Source organism: Acanthaster planci, linkage group LG04 (genome assembly GCF_054643075.1).
Source record: "Acanthaster planci isolate LZ-2023a linkage group LG04, COTS_SCS, whole genome shotgun sequence".
In the NCBI taxonomy this organism is placed as follows: domain Eukaryota; kingdom Metazoa; phylum Echinodermata; class Asteroidea; order Valvatida; family Acanthasteridae; genus Acanthaster; species Acanthaster planci.
Window position 1 is genome coordinate 13,673,146 of NC_141780.1, and position 18,056 is coordinate 13,691,201.

The window sequence follows — 18,056 nt, forward strand, 5'->3', positions numbered from 1 at the left end:
ATGTGAAGAACCTGTACATGTACATTAAGTGTCCATTTAGTCCGTTATTCAACTCTTCACCTGATACCAAGATGTTGGCCACTTTTTGCATCATTTCAATTTGTGAAAAACTGTACACCTTTGGTCCATACACGCAATAATCACTTTCCTCTATTCTCTTCTGTGTATGATGTCTATATATTTCAAATGAATGACAGCATGGAATGATTCAGATGGACATATAATAGAAGATAAATCTGATCTCGTTATTTTGATGTACAAGGTGACATCTGGGTGAAAGTGGACACTGCCTTGTGGAAAATAGTTCTACTACTTTTCCATTGTTCAAGCTTTCCTTGAACAAGTAAATAATTCACATGTACATATGTACATGTGGTTCTGGTGACTTCATTTTGTTTAGTTAAGCCATATGAGTACTCCTATGAAACACAAGACCATTAAACTCATTTCTCACCAGTTTCCTTGTACTGACCGTCTGATTGTTGTCAGGTAGCGCTTGAAAGTTTGCATGGCGGATCGACAATTAGTTAAGGATTTTTGCGGTTACACCATGTACAATATTCTCTTGAGTTGAGTAAAACCGGTTCTTCTCAGAACCACACATACTCATAAAAGAGAATATTGTACATGGTGTAACCGCAAAAATCCTTAACTGATTGTTATCATCATGGTGTCCTATATCCATTTCACCTTAATAACTTATTCATGATTGGGCATTCTCAAAGTATTATTGATACTAATTATCACCGTGGGAATCACCCCATTTGGTAATTTCCCAGTGGTAGAGTTCATGAATTCAGTCAGTCATCAGTCACAAACGATTTACACACGCATAAAGGCCGACACTATATGTGTACACCCATGCTGTGTGTCACAACACATTACTGTTATGCTATAGCCACAATGGCCCCCGCACGGGGCAACCAGACCCCTGAATTAACCTTTATTTACGACTTTTTTATAAAACAAACTTACACTAAAACTGCTCTGTAACACTTATTTCTTACAACTGGGAAAACAATTTTTCATGGAATCTCACCTAAAAAGGCATTTTCCAGCTCCAACAGCCCCGTCCTCTATGCTTCACTCCAGACTCGTGCTTCATGTGCTGATTTGTTGGTTAATTTGCACAAGTCCGGAGTTGGTTTTACCAATGTTGAGAATAAGTGTAATGCACATTTTCCCAACTGTGTGACACTTAACATATTTTTATCCACAAAGTAGGCACAATTCATTTATGCCCATTTAATCGGCTGCAATACATCCAACTTTAATGACACTAATACTTTTCAATTTTGGTCACTCTAAAATTTTACCCAACATACAAAAAGCACGTACAAAACAGGCAAATATCTACCAACAGCTGTAAGACTTTGATTGCCGCGCAACTCGAGTGCATGCATTATTTTTTACAGTGTACTGTCTTCGTCGGGGAAACATTTACATTTTCCTTTTACAATCACCTGTTCTGGAAAAGCTGAAGAATTAAAACCACAGATTAATATTTAGGTCTCTTTTCATGTCTTTTTTCCAATTTCAACTTTTTACAGTATTCCTTCTTTATAATGCCTAGATTGTAAATGGCACACTTAACATTTCACAAGCAATCCAGTGTTTAGGGGTTGGGCAGACCCATAGCCGTTGAGGTATTTTTTGTGTGCGTGAAAATGAAGGCTTTGTCTCTTCAGCAGTTTTGTTTTTGTATATGTAATTTAAATCGGACTTGTTCATGATATCACCGATATCATGGAACAAATTCAAACAACTTTTTTGGTGCAATTCCTCCTCGTACAAAAGTTTTCCACATTTCCTCAGCTTGCACTGGATTCTTGTACATAGAATCCACTGCATTTGAAAATGTCCCACCAAAGTTCACTTGCATGAAGCCACAGGGATAATAAGAGAGGGCCTATATTGTGCCTGAGACACTAGCTTCAGCAATCTCAGCTCTGCTAAAATCAGCCACCCATTGTTGATACAGTCAGCACGGAAATGAATTTGGCAGAACGCATTTTCGGTAAAATTATCTTCAGTGCTGCAGGAGGGGTTGCATATGTTGGCTCGTAGCTTTTAACATTGGTCCAGTCATGCTCTGACTTCCGAGACTGAAGCAGAGGTATTTTTTTAGTATATTTTATTAATTTTGTAATAATCTTTTCCAACTTGTGGACATTAGTTTTAAAAGTGATCACAATAAATTTAGTATGTTAAGAAGTTTCTTTTCCAGACAGCAAACAGACCATACAGTTTGAAATGGCAAGACTTACCACCGGCTCTTCTCAGCTGCAATGCTTTCTGCTGAAAAAAAAAAGATTGTTGCCATGGTGCACCCGCATATTATATTTCTCTTTATACCACTCTTCCATGCAGAGTTTTAAACAACAGACTTAAAACACAAGTAGGGACACTATTCAAGCCTGGGAGGGTGACCAGCTTTCATCCAGCAGTTTTTAACCATGCATACTGTTGCTTTCCTCCTTCATTACCAGGGAGGATACAACCTCCACTCTATAGCAGAGTCCATGGCTATGTGCACCAGGACACTATTGGGCGATCCCTGCCCATCCATTCAGCCAGGCCCGCCTTGCCGGAACGCAGTGCAGGCCATCCTGGCGACCCTGCATGCACACCAGGAACACTGGAAGAGTCTCAAGTATCAAGGTTGGTTTAACAGAATATGCATGTACCTCAAGGTCCAAGACCAGTTCGTACAGCAGCCTGGCAGAGGGCCTGTGCTGCAATTTTGCCAACTTAAACTTCAGCTAACTTTGTCTTAAATACCTTTATTATATGACATTCATGTAAATATCCCTCTTGTGTTGGTGTTACCACTGAATATCAATGTTCCAGCCATCAGTTATCATCGTAGTCAAATGATGGATATTTACAACTTTGACTATTATTCCACATGAATTGGCAAGAAATGAAATTGTCTTTAATATTTTACAAAGAGGAGGGTGGCTACAAAAGTGTGCATTAAGCATACGTTTGGCTAAATTTTAAAAATTCACTAGCTAGAACCTACAATAAACCAGCCTTAAATCTGTCATCAGTCCAATGGTCTGCTGACCTTGTTGTTTGGTGCTTTCTGTTCTGATGAGATCTAATCTTTCAGTGCCTGTCATGTATTTTTTTATCCTATTTAATCCAGCTTTTGTGTTTACAGCAATATGTCCTCCTCTTTACCCAAACTATGACTTCATGTAATTGGTATTGAGGGCTGAAGTACAAAATCTTAACTTTCAAAGTGTCAATGAAACTTCAACATCTGTGGTTTTTTTGTCTCCAAGGAAATCGCTGTTATTATTAACTGTTGTTTTTTTTTTTTGTGCTTTACAGTGTTACATAATTATGTATTTCCTGCTTCTGAATCAAATCTTGAAATTTAGGTTTTTTGTTTACTGATTATACACTCTACATTGAAATTTGTTTCTTGTTTTTAGTTCAGGAAATGTTATTTCAAACTTTCAGAGCTCACATTATAATGCGCCTTGTTTTGCAGCAATGTCACTGCCCGTATAGAGTTGGGGCAAAAAGTTCACATACAAATGGTAAAACAAAAACAGTTTCCCTCACATTTCACAACTTTACTCATTCCTACCAACTTTTCTTTTCATGAGGACAGACAAATCGGTCTCTACTTAATGGACATGGTGTATGCATCAAATAAAAACGCCACATGTATACGATTCATATTTATATAAACAAATTAATCAAAATTTTACATACATCAAGCCAAATATTTAGTGCTTTTTTCTGTATTTTTGTCATCTTATAGTCACAGTGGACCACTTTCTGAAGTGTATAACGACAATAAGAGGGTAGATATAAATTTTTAGAAAACGATTTTTCAGAGTATTAATATTTTGAACCATAAAAAATGTTTCTGAGTATTTTCAATTGAAGTACACACTAGGAACATTAAGTTGAAATACAATTTGTCTGACCTCATTAAAAAAAGCTGGCAAAACTTTGAAACAGTGAAAAATTGAGGAAAACTGTTTTTCTACCAAGTGTATGTAAATGTTTTGCCCAAACTGTACATACACCTGTTGTACATGTATGCATTTATAATTTGGGATTTCTCTGCTGGCTTTTTCCTTTTCTTTCATAGACTTTTTTTCTTGAAAGATTTCCAATTTTCTGTGGGAGCAGACCATTCCTCTGTTAAACGTGAATGAGTCCCTCCATTTTCATACTCTGTGTTTCAGTATTTAATTTCTTGATCTATTCAGATTGGAGTGAAACCTTGAGCCACATAAGCTAAGAATTCCTTTCGACTGGTGGCTTTGTCATCGGGGTATATAAAATCTGGTGTGTGCATTTTCGTTCAAATTCGTGCAACAAATCCAGAGGCTTTCCTTCCCTCTCTCAAGGATCAGCATTCTATTTAGTGGATATTATCTTGATTGAAACTCAGTCTGGTTTTAGTATTCAGTATAGGCTGTGTCTATCAGTTGAAATTAAGATCCAGAATGCTGTTGTGAAGGGAAATAGCTTGTTGGTAATGGTTACGAGGTCCGTCGTATTCCGTTTATTTTCTTTTCTTGGAGGCAAACCTGGAGTTCAATTATGCTTCTGGAGAGCAAGAGACAAAAGATAACAATTCCTGTTTAGTGCCTGATACTGATTTTCATTTTTATTGATTGCTTTAAGTTGGCCCACCGAGTGCTGTGGAAGACCTACCCACTGAAGTGACAAGCACAGAGTGCAGAGAAGTTCTTTGGTAAGTATGGAATGTTTCAATTCTGCATTTGCATGAATCTGGATTTCTTTACGAACAAAGTGAATGTGATGCTCACCGTGTTTTCTCAGTGGGATACGTAGAATGGTTGCCATGACTCTTTCTTTCTGAGATAGCTGCCTCATCAGATCCCACACAATGGAGGTATACTGGAAGCAGCTGTCAGGAGATTACTTGTGAGCAGTGTGCAATCAAGCACATGCATTACATGTACATTGCTCTTACCTTATGATCTCAGTCTGCATGTACCTAGATTTGCTAATGCACAGAAAACAACACGATATCGGAAAAAAATCCTGGGGACACTTGGGAAAGTGGCATTGTGTTTTTCATAGGAAATTGAAGATAGCGCACTCTCCAGCAATTTGGTTTTTAATATCACCACAGATACATGTAGGAAAAATGTTTTTGCTTTTGTTTTGTTTATTTTTTGTGTTCTTTTCATTTGCCTGCCTCAAACTACTCATAGATGGTTGCCAGTCTCTTGGCTGCGATCTATTTTTGTCCCCAAAATTCAGTTCTGACTTTCCTGACAAGAGAAATTATCCCCTTAATTCCGTGAAGGCCCCTGGACTGTATATGGAACTGGCCCCACCGTATAAATACAACTGCATGTGAAATTAAGAGTTTTTCATGTGAAGAAAAATGAATTTCAGGTCGTCAAGGTTTTGGACTTTAGAGTTGGATTTTGTGCTCCTCTCGCTTTGGGACTTAACAGGAAGGTGTGTGCTATCTTGATTCTACATGGATGTGCATAGTCCCCCCGTCGGGGGGGGGGCTATGTACATCCAGGTAGAATACCAATACTTCCTGTTTTCAAGATCTCACTTATGTAGATCTGCCGGTAAGCACAGAAGTTTGCTGTACATACAAAACAGGTTACCAGCCAAAGTTCAGTGCAAAGTGTATTACCTGAGATCAGTTTGCCCCTTATTTTGCTTAGCACAAACAGTTGGCAGTTTTTTCAGACAGGGACTTGTTGACCTCATTAACGGAGGAAAAGCAACAACTCACCAACTCCTCAGATTTTTAGATTTCACAAGTGGCTTAACACCGTGACGATTATACTTTCCTGCTCTCTACTTGACAGAAATGAGACCTAAGCCTGGTGGAAGTGAATTGAAGTGTCCATGCGTGTGCGTGCAAATATCTAATTAAATTAAGCTCATCCGGCATCAGTCCAGGCAAGAGTCTCCTTTAATGTGCTGGGCAGCCTCTCAGCATTAGCATATTGATTTTTTTGAATGACCATTTAGTGGCAGACCCGGGATTTTTCTGAGGAGATTGATGGATGGTGGTGGTGGAGGGTTGAAAAATTTGGATTTTTCAGTGGCAGAGAGCCGGCCTTAAGCACTGATTTGAAATTGGCAATGTCGTGATATGTCAACCAATACATTTCCCGATAATATAACTTAATTGGTGGACGGGGTTCATGCAGTTCAGCTCTTTTAAAGTTTCAGTTGTAAAAAAGAAATGGCTGATGCCTGTGCAGTTATACAGTTGATGCCCTGCAACATGCAAGGTCGTCTTGTTTTGAGGGCCAAGAGAGATGCTGCTGAGAATGACCGTAAATGACCATTAAAAAGTAACGCACCAATGCATTCAGAGTATGTACTGATGATACGTCTTCAAAGCAGGCTGGACCTCGGAACCGCACCCCAGCTAGGAGCAAAAAGCAGGTTATTTATGTATCAGGATTAATGTGGACAAGTTAGATTCAAAAACAAAAGTTGGTTATTGTTTAACCTTATTCCCCGACTACTGATATATAATGTTAAGGCATGAATTTATCATTTTATGTTACCCCTCTTTGACGAAGTGAATCGAAGGATTCGTAGATGGTATTGATTACATTGTCAGATGGTACGGAAACAGGAAGAAAGATAAATGTATCACGGATTTGAAAAGAAAATGAAAGTTTGCCCGATGAATGATTTGCCTCATTACCTAGCATGTGCGAAAGGGTATCTATGGTTTGCGATGATTGTCGAAGAACTATCATCCGGAAAATATACAGTTAGCTTTCCCACTGGGTTTGAGCTGGCCTTATCAATGGCCTGACAAATGGGTTTCCTGCGCACTTGTACATGAATGATTAATATCCATTAAAGTGCTGAATTATCATCATCAGTGATGGCTTTTTGTCATTTGCAACAGGCTATTAAGACACCAGCCCCGCTATCTATTGCGAATGATATCAGTAATTGCCGTACTGTTGGTTGACGTCCACATTTTATTTATATTTTTTGTATTGTATTTGCACATGTACGAAGTATGGAAGGGACATCTGTTGGGGAAAAATGCAGCATTTCCCGACGTCACTATTCAGTTACCCAAACTAAATTTTAACTTCTGCTATACGCTTAAAACACCTGCATGTAGTGTTTTGGGCCTTCTATAATTAAACAAAAGACACCATGCCTGAAAGTCTGTAATGTTAAACGGAGACTAGAACCCACTATTCACAACACGAAGCAGTACGTATGGGTATTGATCGTTGCACCGTTGAGCAATAGACTGTAGCACCTGTTTGATGGAAAAAAAATCATGTGTTTAAGTCGAGAAATGGATTTTCTCCGGGTCTCGGCAACGCGTCGCTGAGCTAACGAGGCAGTTGATAGAAACACACAAACACCCTCTTTTGGAGACAATCTAGCGTAGGTGTTGAATGCCTAAAACTCAATATGTTTTCCGCTATCGCTGCTCGATTTTCCCCAGTAGCCATTATGAGTTCCCAAAGTGATACCCTGCACGTCATGTTTGGACGTTGACTTTATAAAGATCGGACACGCCAATCCCAGAAAGTTTCAAGCGCAGTGCGGTGAATGTAATGCCGCAAGAAAGGTGTTCCGTCTAGTCACCGACGATCGTAGCAGATATTGATTTCTTTGTATGGGCGGGCTTAAATGGCTTTGCATAACGCGCAAAGCGTCTCCTAGTTCATGTTGGCCTGTCAAAAAATCTGTGGTTGCAATGCAGAGAGATTAGCTAGTTTCATCAGCACACTAGGGCGGATCCAGAACCTAATTTTCGGGGGCATACATGTGCTTTTTGTAGGGGGAGGGGACCAAAATTTGAGTTTTTCCAAGTAACCTGGTATATGGCCTTTCTGAAGCTATATTTTGGTACTTTTTACAGGTTTTTGGAAGAAAGGGAAGTGAATGGACCAAATTGTTGGCCATTTTCCCATTTGTTTAAACATCTAGCTCCATTTTTATGGGGGAATGGCCCGATTTACCCAACCCCCAAAATACGTGCGAGGTCTGCCAAATCAGCGCGGCCGTATACATGCTACAGGTACATGTAACTCGACGCGCTTCTTTCGCGAACACATGTTCATGGCGTTAATTATCGAAGTGCGTGTGCGCAAGATTTGCGCTTAACAACAGCATAGCAACAAGCGATGTCTGATTTCAGGCGCTTTGGACGAAAATTAGGCGTCGTCTTTGTTAATGCATTCTCAGGAAATTGAGAAGGCGTATTGAAATATTTATGATAAATTCAGATTTCACGCAGCATTTTATGTTTCAATTGCATTGATATTGTGCCCTGCGTCAGAAAATTTATTGAAACCATCTAGCTTAAAGTAACCCCCATTTTTTTCACTTGAAGAAAGTGAGTGTTGCCAGATTGGATCAATTTCTAGTAAATAATAATTTTTTTCTGGTTATAAAATGCAGCTTTAGTGAAAGCAGATATAGTGTCTGGATGATTGCATGCAAAGATTTGGCATCCGCTGGATAACAAATTCTGTTCCGATTGGTTTGAATTTGAACTAAATTTTCGCGCCAAGTCGTGTGAATGTGGACATTTTGAAACAGAAAACTCTGTGATAGAGGTAGGCCCAATTCGTAATTCTTTTATGTCCAAATGAAACTTCATTTTTGCAGTCCAGTTATTGTTTTGCCAAACTTTGATAAAAATGAGGACGTCCCTGTATCGTACTCTTGAAAGGACAAACTCCTACGTAACATTGTAGGCCGACAGCGGTCAATCGCGGGCCAAGCGCAGTCGTGTCTGTATATTTACATTGTGTGTGATTGATGTGTACATGACTAGGCTACAGGATACATGTACATGTGTTGTGCTCAAGGCGTCGATGTTGACGTCGGGGTACATTACCGGTTAGTATCTATAGCAGCGGAAAAGATGAACAGGAAATCTCTCTACTTGGACGATTCTACGTTATCAAGTATTCAGTACCGAAGAAATTGGTATGATACAGAAAGTAATCACCCTAGTATTTAGCTATACCATTTTGGTGGTATATAAGAATCGATACAAATAGTCTTGAATTTTAGAACGACGGTACAATGTCGGGGGTATTTCGAAATGACCTACTTATTAACATTAATTATTAATCCGCGGGCGGATTCAAAATAAATGTACGAAATCAATGCTCTAAGGGTGGATCTTTAATTTGAAGTTGGACTTTTTAATCAAAACTTCTTTTCTGATAAAGAAGTCCAAATTTGTGCAATATTTATTCATTTCCTTGGCAGAAAGGGTTTTTAAACTTCATTTTTTAGATTTGCTGTCATTTAAAATCTTCAAAAGTGTGTTGTTTGTGGTGCCGAGTCTAGATTTTCCCGGAATGCATTTGTTTTGCCTCATTTTGGTATTTTATGAGGTACGTGAGAAAAAAAATGGTGCAACTAACGTCGCGTCGTCTGCTCGCACAAGAAATTGCAAATGAGGTGCGCATGTGCGCTTGTAATAAACGTAGCCAGTCTGTGGGGCATAAACATGAAAATGTCTCAAAAAGAATTAACGTGAGGTCTTAAATTAGCAATGAAATACATGTAGATTGAAAAAGATTTGCAAGGTGAACTCTGCGGCACTCCCGAAATGTCTGGACATTTTTAACAGTTCCAATTGTCGATGCAAAATGTCGCCAGATTATTGTATTTTTGCATATTACCTCTTGGGTTAAATTCATTTCCGCACATTATTAAGGGGGAGAGTTTATGAAATTGTGACTTCTCTTTAAGTGCGACATCGTTGATATCGTTTAGGAATGTTATGTAAATGAAGTTGTTTCCGTCAAGGTGAAGCCTGCGGCGCCATGCCATGCATGAAGTACTGCGCCTCGCTGAAATTGAATTCCCTGCTCAAACTTGCCCAAGGCATTGCGTATGCAAGCAAAGTGGCTCTGTTATTGGGCATTACGGCGAATTACTCGTGGCTGTGAAACATTCTATTCCAGAGTCCACTTGTGTATGTAAAGGCGACCCAAATGGTAAAAACCTTTGACCATGGAATAAATCATTGAGAGGATATATACTGTTGACAGCGGAATCATAAAGCATCATCTATAGTTATAATGGTACTTGGTTTTCAGGGTTGAACGTATACGGAATGCGGGCGTGTAATCCCTAATTTTACACGAAAATGTAGCATTGTAACCCCATCTGCATAAAGGTCGATTTAAAAAGATTGAAATAAAAAAGTATAAATTAAGCAATCTTTATAAAATGCCATTGATTCTGTAGTCTTAGATGCACGGATTTGTTGAACTTGGGGCAAAGAGCTCCCATTATTTTATACAACATTAAAATCCCGGACCCTCAGCGGGCCCAGAGCCCCATTGGGGCTGATACCGCCGCCTTGTTTCAGCTATTTATCTTCAGCTCCGCTTTGACTTCACATTACATGGAAACACTGCACCAGCCATTGCACAAAGTGCAAAGGCTTGGGGCCTTGCTGTGTGTATTAAAACGGTAATAAATAACAAGCCAGGATTTGCCCCATTCGTTGTGCAGTACCCGAGGTAAAAGACCGTTGAAAGAGAACCAGACTACCCCAAGACTAAAGTACCCATCAGCTTTGATTACTGTTGAATACACTATAAAAACAAGTGTTAACGTTTTGACGCCTTTTAAACGTCTATTGTAACACTGTATGAGCGCACTGTATAAACACACTGTGATGTTACTTCTCCAAGCTAAACGTGTCGTGCATATATTGTTTTAACAAAGACGTGTTGGGTGTTCCAAAAAAAAAGGACTCAAAACACGTTTATCGGGCGGTATACTTTGACACTGAAACGTGTTTATTTCCAAATATGTGTTTCAAACGGTTACATACTTACAATTAACGCCGAGACGCATTTATATATGGGCGTTGGGTTTTTACCGTGTAAGGGAGTTGGACAGAAATGGAATTGTCAACACAGTATAAAATATCGAGCGGTAATTCAATGATTCGTCTGTTTTCTGTGCATGTGTGCATGGTAAACCAGTAAGGTGCTGTTTTGCAGGGAACTTATGCTGATGTCGGCACATTCCTTTCGGTTTTGTCCCATGCAGGTGAGTTTTACGTCAAATGGAAAGAAATAAGATCCCTTTCAGATGGTTTTTTTTTTAAACTACCGTGGCCACCTGCAATAGCTGTCCCTTAATAATGGCTCAGGTATAAGGATTGTGTCCATACATGCAATTAAACCTGCCGTTGAGGCCTCAAGACGGTAGGGTTGCTGTTAATGTTTTTTTTTTGAGACGTGGGTAAAAAGGCTCGGGAACCAAAAGTTAACGCCAGGCAGAAACTATCTTGTGCAAATATTCATTGCCGTTCAAGCTTTAAGAAAAGTATCTGGTTTACGTTTTGAAAAACAAATTATTCTAAATAGGATTATAAATGTGCCCCGGTGTTACTGCTGTGAAAAATACTTCAGTTACCAACGGACACTCAACAATTTAGGGATCCTTTTTGGGTGGGAAGGATAACAAAAATGAACCCAAACTATTGTTTATTGAAAATTGCGGACATGGAATGGCTGTCTTGAATTAATTTGTAAAACAATGATTGTTAATTAACATCTCTTTTTGCTACTATTGAATACAAACAGCCATTTTACCGTGGCAGCCTCGCGAGTTGTAAATTTCATCCGTGATATTGCCAGCAGATTTGACGGAAATTTACATTTTCATAGTGGTACTCGCTTGTTTCGGTATTTTAAAACGAAAAAAAAGTACATAACGTGGCTTTGACGCCGCAAGAGATATGAACGTCTAAGCAACAAATCCCGTCACTTCACAACCTCGCAGAGCAGGAACTTGGCGCAGGCCTGTCTGAAGTGTTTGTTCACTTGCACGTATATACACGCTGAGGTTGAGACAGCTCTCTCTTGTACCCTGCCTATCTGTCAGCATTCATTTGTTGCATCACATTTTATTATATTACAATTTTTATACAATATAAATTCATTCAAATCCATCCATATAAGGCTTACAGTAACAAGCAGGTATATATACATTCATGCTGAACAAAGCGATTCGATATTGTATCACCGAGAATGAATGCCTTCGTAAACGAAGTCCGTAGTTTCTATAAATAGGCCTAATGTCTTAAGCTGCATTGGATGCAATGAAAGGGTGGGTTGGAAAACACGTAAACACCGGCAGAAACTGTTTTGCTCGACTGGCTTTTAGGGTAGGCCGAGATTGACACTGAGTTTGGATCTTAATTACGCGCTTGTAAACCACACGAGTAAATAATTCTCAATATCACTCGCCTGAACTTGAGGGGCACTCGGGCAATTGTGACAGGCAAGAAGAGAGCAAACCTCATTATAGTAAATTACCAGTCATTCATTCAAACTAAATGTTCTTTTCTCAGCTCGACACGCTCCGCTTGGGTCTTTGCATATGCGCGTAGTGCTCCGTTGTTAGGGTTTTCAAAAACGAAGAAAAATACATTATGTGGCTTTGACGTCGCAAGAGATTATACATGTCTACAAGCCAACAACTTCCGTCACTTCACGACCCCGCATGGTGGCCGGCAAGAGCTTAACGCAGGCCTGCCTGAAGTGTTTGTTCATTATCACGTATACGATGGGGTTGAGACAGCTGCTGAACCACACACACGACCCGCAGAAGAAGTGGAAGGTCATGTTCTTTACCTGTGGGTCCACCAGGGTCGCCATCATGTAGGGCACGTAGCAGACAATAAAGACCAGGAAGATGCACAGCATCATCTTGGTGTATTGGATGTCCTCCCGGTAAGCCATCCTCCGCTGTCGTTTGATCGAACCCATGGCCCCAGTCTCCGTGGCGGTCGACACCTCGTCCGCCGGCACTACCCTCATCTTCCGGACGCGCTTGTGGTTAGCACAGACGGTCTGCAGGATTTTCAGGTAGCAGAAAGTTATCGAGAATGTCGGAATGATCAGCGCGGATATCATGAAGAACATACTGTAGCCGGAATTACTCCCTCCGCGGAGGAAGGTGCAGGTTAGGGTCTTGGGCTCGTAGCCCAGGTCTCCCCAGACCCCCGTGATGGGCGGGAGGAGAAATATTAACGGTAAGAGCCAACACGCCAGTACCATGACGGTTGCCCGCCACTTGATGGTGAACAGTTTACCATAAAGCGGTGACTGGGTGATTTTGAGGCAGCGCCCGAAGGCGGTACCGGCTAGGGACATGATAGTTGCCCCGACGAAGGTGACCATGAGCAAGGGGTGAATCCGGCAGAAGACCGGGCCAAAGACCCAGGTGTTGCGGTAGAATGTCGTCAGGAGAACTGGCAGCACGATGGTACAATACAAGAGGTCCGACACGCTCAGGCTGATGATGAAAAGGTTAGTGGGTGTCCTGAGAACCGGCGTTTTAGCCACCACGATGATGGTCATAAGATTCCCTAAAAAGCCCAGGGTGTCCACTGGTATCCCGACCACGAGGGCCCAGTACTGCACAAGTAGGGAATACTTCCTCGGTGAATCAAAGTCGTCCGTGACACCGATAGGAAATGTCCTGTTCAAAGTGGCACTCTCATCGGTCACAAGACTCGAGTTTTCCATTTTCACCACGACGTGATTTGCAGCGTCACATCACAAAAAAGAAAGCAGCTTCACCATTCTTACCTTGATTCCGGTGTACGAGTCATCGAAATAAGGATTGACGATTTCGAAGTTAGTGTTTTACATCCAACAAATAACCCCTTTACCAATTCAGAAGAAGTTTTATTGTAGACGTGTCTCATTGGTTGCCTGATTGATGTTTCCTATGAAAACGCAAGGACAGCACAAAGTGGACCGTGCCGTAATAGTTACGTCAACAGGTAGTAGTCATGCACTGCATACTATGCATCGCTTATGTTTCAGAGCAAATTTTCCCGAACCGCTTAGTCTGCAAAGAGGGCCTGGTGAACGTGGTTCCAGTCCCGTTGTTGCAGCTATCCCTTTCGTGAATCGCCTTTACACCTTGTGTAGATGTAAACTTTCATCAGCTATTTCCCTAAGTTCAAAGACACTAGTAATGTAACGGTCACTGTTACTCGGTTAGCTCCGCTGAGGTTGTCTGATAAACACTCATCACTGTCGGTGAGGGCGTATTGGCACTTGAAGTTCCATGTCGATGTGCATAATGTAGTATGTCAATTGTGGCGTCAACTTGACGTCACGGAGCTACGAACAGGGCCGTGGGGAATTCGATGTCACATGAACTGCCTCCGTTGACCACCGTACAGCGTTGAGATAATCTAACACAGTGTGCAGTTAGGTTCTGTGTAACTCTCAGTGATTTCCTACGTCGGAGACACCTGAGGAACTGACACTCAGTGGTGCGCGAGGTGATGCAGTTTGTTTGCATTTTAGGTAACCGAGGTATTTTCGTTTTCACAAACTGACACTGATGTTAATTTCACCAGTTAAAACGACTTTTCATGACATTTTTGTGCGATGCAACAAGTATACGGATGGATTTGATTCTTGTCAAACTTTTCCCAGCATTTTCTTCGCGCTGTATTGTTTTTACGAGCTTGGGTGTCGGTGAAAACGAAAATCAGTCTATTTTGCCTTGGTTCCAATGTACGCGTGCCCTACCGGGTGTCAGTTCGTGAAACCGAAATTGTTAATAACGCGGTTTTCACGATTTTACGCCCACTTGCAGGTGAGTGTCAGTTCGTGGTGTCGGTGACGACTTCTTGGACCGTCAGCAAACGTAAACACGGAATTCAGTTAGACAGCGTGTTATCCGCGTCTGTAAGTGCAGCCTGTACCCGACCACCTATGCTATTGGTTTCCGCGTATACCGTCAGTCCCACAGGTGCTGAACCGCTGTCCCTACGCCGCACCAATTTTAATTAGCCTCGGTTATTTGATGTTCGATTTTGGGTCTTCGAATTCCAAGGTAATTGTTGAGTTTGCACTGGCTCCTTACAGCGGTAGCTATTCGTCTGTTGAATTAAGGATGAAGTGTTAATTTCCCCATGCCAGGTTTGTGTGGTTTATGCCAGCCACCACAATTCACTGTAAACTCGTTAACTCGTGTGACTCTTAACCACTTAAATTAGGATCCAGATTTCGTTTCAATTATTGTGAGGTTCGTCGGAGCGTCCATATGATGCAAGATATGGGCGGAGAGAACCCCCCCGCCGCCGCCTTTGTGTTGGTCATTGTTTGATCGGAATCTCAGGAATTCTTTACAGACTTCCAGAAGGGATATGTTAGGTAACAATAGTCTAGAGTGTGCATAGGGATTGGACATGGGGGGTACCCATCGGCCCCATATCGTGCACGGTATCACTAGGCGTGCAGTTGAACTATTGATCGCCCATCTCTGCTGAACCATGCTATTATGGATTATAATGGCATTTTGCAGTTGTCTCTAGGCACATTTTTCACATCAATATTTTCATTCTCCCCATTTTAAACCCCATCGAAAATAAGGGTGGATTAAAGGCGCTTTCCATATGTATGTTTTGGGGTGGGTTGCGTATACGATGCGTTCTTGCGTTTCACTTCTGGTACACAAAATTCGACTCCATTAGCAAAGCACACGTGTGCGTTGCGTTTGGCCGTCAAAATCGTCCAAGCCGATTTTGACGGATACGCAACGCATGTTGACACGCATATGGAAAGGCGCCTTAAGCCTGCGCACTTCGAAAAAAAAACAGTTATCGCGAAAAAACATTGTTGTTATGGCGCTGAAATACTCGTATTAACCTTTCCTAATCTTTGCGATGTCTCTTATCTATACATCCCATGCCACACTGGCTAGGAGCCAAGTTGACGAGCTAATTCATTTCTTATATATGCATTCGATTCTTTGAAAATGATTCTTTTTGACCATTGTGCCGTCTTTAATTTTACGTAAAATCTTTTACGAATCTCAAATGAGGGATGTGTCAAACTAGTACTCACTTTGCGACACATTCTGATGAGTACACGCATGGGGTTACAGGCCAGTAAATCACCCGCAGAGCGGTAACTTCTACAGGATCATGATAAAAATAATTATTATTACCGAAAATGGGTCACTTGGGAGACATTCCCATAGGAACGTGCACAAAATTTTTCAAACTTTACCGTCCCATAATTCAATATTCCCTAATCTGATCTTAACCCAAACTTTGCATGTTTTCCTTTCAGACCGTAATCTATCATCTCTCAAAATGTGGACAATAAAAATTTTCCTCCTTTTGGTAGTTGGAGCATTAGGGAGACATTGAAATGTCTCCCTAATGTTGAAAAATTTACCACAAAATGTCTCCCAATATTTGTTGGGTAGTAAACAACAGTTCACTATTCCTGACTCTTAGGGAGGTAAAGACGACAACATTTGGGTGAAATTTCCCTGCGCTGTGGAGCTATTTTGGATTCCAATTTCAAGCAGGCTCTCCAGAAATGGGCTGAAGTATAGCTTGCTGAGACTGGGGACTAATTATCCAGTGCTTTGAATACAAGACACAAATCGATCAGTTGAGAAAATGCAAGTCGTTATGCCGGCAAGGAGGCAATTAAGAGCCATTCAGTGATCCAGTCAGTGCCCAGCACCCGTAAAAGCGGCTCCTTTCATTTGCTGCGTATGCACGGCTGTCTGAATCATGCATATATAATGAGCTATGTAGTGGACTTTTCGAAATTGTATACCACCTTGTGTTGCCTTTAAGAATGGAATATCTTTACATAAATGAACAGTTAAGATATCAGTCTCGTGTCCTTTGTAAAAATACAAATATTTGCAGTCTCTTTTGAAGGATATTAACCGTAATACGTAGGCTTTCGTGTGTAAAAATGAGGGTACAAAAAAACAACTGGTTTTAGTGGATCCAAATCTGGGCCGGCAGAATCTTCTTGACAGCAGAAAGATAGATATGTCATATATCCAGCCAAACAATATGTTTTTACTTTTCAAGTCGTTGCGAAACAGTCAAGTGCACCAAAAATATTTCGTTACCGCAGGTTTAGACTTCGTGAGATTAATTGACCGAGAAAACCTCCGTATGTGTTTCGTGAAAGACTATCTATGATTGGTTAATTGACATATTCCCTCTAATACTGGCCAATCAAATGACATCAGAGATACGCGTAAACATATGCAGCAAGGTATGAGACGGGGAGAACCCCCCCCCTGCTTTGTGTTGGTCATTGTCTCGCAGGAATCTGGGGAATTCCTTGCAGACATCTTGGGGGATGTGTTAAGTAACAATAGTCTGGAATGTGTATAGGGATCGGACATGTTGGGGGGGGTACCCCTCGGTCTCATTTCTTGCTGGGTATACGCGTAAATGTGTGTGACCAAAATCGGGAACCCAGACTTTGCATCGAAGGAAACCTAGTAAATGTTGGTCGTTTAATAGGGAACCAGACGTACCATTCGTCTCGCAAAAATGTAAACACTGCCGGGATCGCTGAGTGAGTAGTGCATAAAACTTTAATATTTTGATTTGCCCAGCAGCGAAAATATTGGCTTTAAACGGATGTTTCATCCTTTTCCTGAAGAATTGTAAGTCTCAATTTTATCCAGTTATTGCGAAACAGTCAGGTGCACTTAATAAAGAGGAGGCCTGCGATTTTCGTGAAAAACACTAAGCAAGTTTGCGTCCAAATAAATTGTTGGGAAAGTGTCGATCATCGCCGAAACATAACTTTACTGATAAGGAAAAACGTCAACTATCTACCCACCAAGCCATTTCGACCCACGAATGAAGCAACAGGTTTCCTGGCGGGTTGAAGGGACACTACTGTATTCTCGTTTTTTCTCGCGAACTCCCATGTACCCGCGAGATCGTTTTGCGTGCAAATGGAATTGCCAAAATTGCTCATTAACGGAGCGGCTGCGCGCTGACTGACCATTCAAAGTCAGCCAAGCAGCAGCCTGACGCCACAGTCAACGAAACGAACTGTCATCACGAAAACGAATTCCTCTTAACTAAACCGAAACTTAATTAAACGGACCCTTTTTTCTTCTTTAATGACAAATACTGTACGATTGGCCTCCAGCCAGTTTATTTATTTATTTATTGTTGAAAAACAGATATTCACGGCGCACGCATTTATCAACACGTCCCTTTTTTGGAACAAGAAAGTGTG

At 41.0% G+C, this 18,056-nt stretch overlaps 2 protein-coding genes across 5 annotated transcripts in view; one reads left to right on the forward strand and one right to left on the reverse strand.

Moving 5' to 3' along the window:
* The window catches only part of hdac6 (histone deacetylase 6), a 68,153-nt gene that overhangs the window by 33,451 nt on the left and 16,646 nt on the right, over positions 1 to 18,056 (forward strand). For 2 of the 4 annotated variants that reach the window (XM_087136128.1, XM_087136129.1), the window contains exons 30-31: positions 2,490 to 2,661; positions 4,657 to 4,726. In XM_087136128.1, coding sequence (XP_086992254.1) covers positions 2,490 to 2,661; positions 4,657 to 4,726 — 242 coding nt within the window. Of the gene's footprint in view, positions 1 to 2,489; positions 2,662 to 4,656; positions 4,727 to 5,834; positions 7,166 to 14,631; positions 14,872 to 18,056 lie in introns of those variants that run through there. The other 2 variants (XR_015425068.1, XM_087136130.1) reach the window with 2 other exon arrangements.
* Positions 10,768 to 14,114, reverse strand: LOC110985634 (protein trapped in endoderm-1-like). Its single transcript, XM_022246783.2, has one exon. The coding sequence runs from the start codon at positions 13,539 to 13,541 to the stop codon at positions 12,477 to 12,479; it is 1,065 nt and encodes a 354-aa protein (XP_022102475.2). The 5' UTR covers positions 13,542 to 14,114; the 3' UTR covers positions 10,768 to 12,476.

Bases quoted from the DNA above. Each gene is read 5' to 3' on its own strand.
- LOC110985634 (XM_022246783.2), bottom strand. From the start codon at position 13,541: ATGGAAAACTCGAGTCTTGTGACCGATGAGAGTGCCACTTTGAACAGG.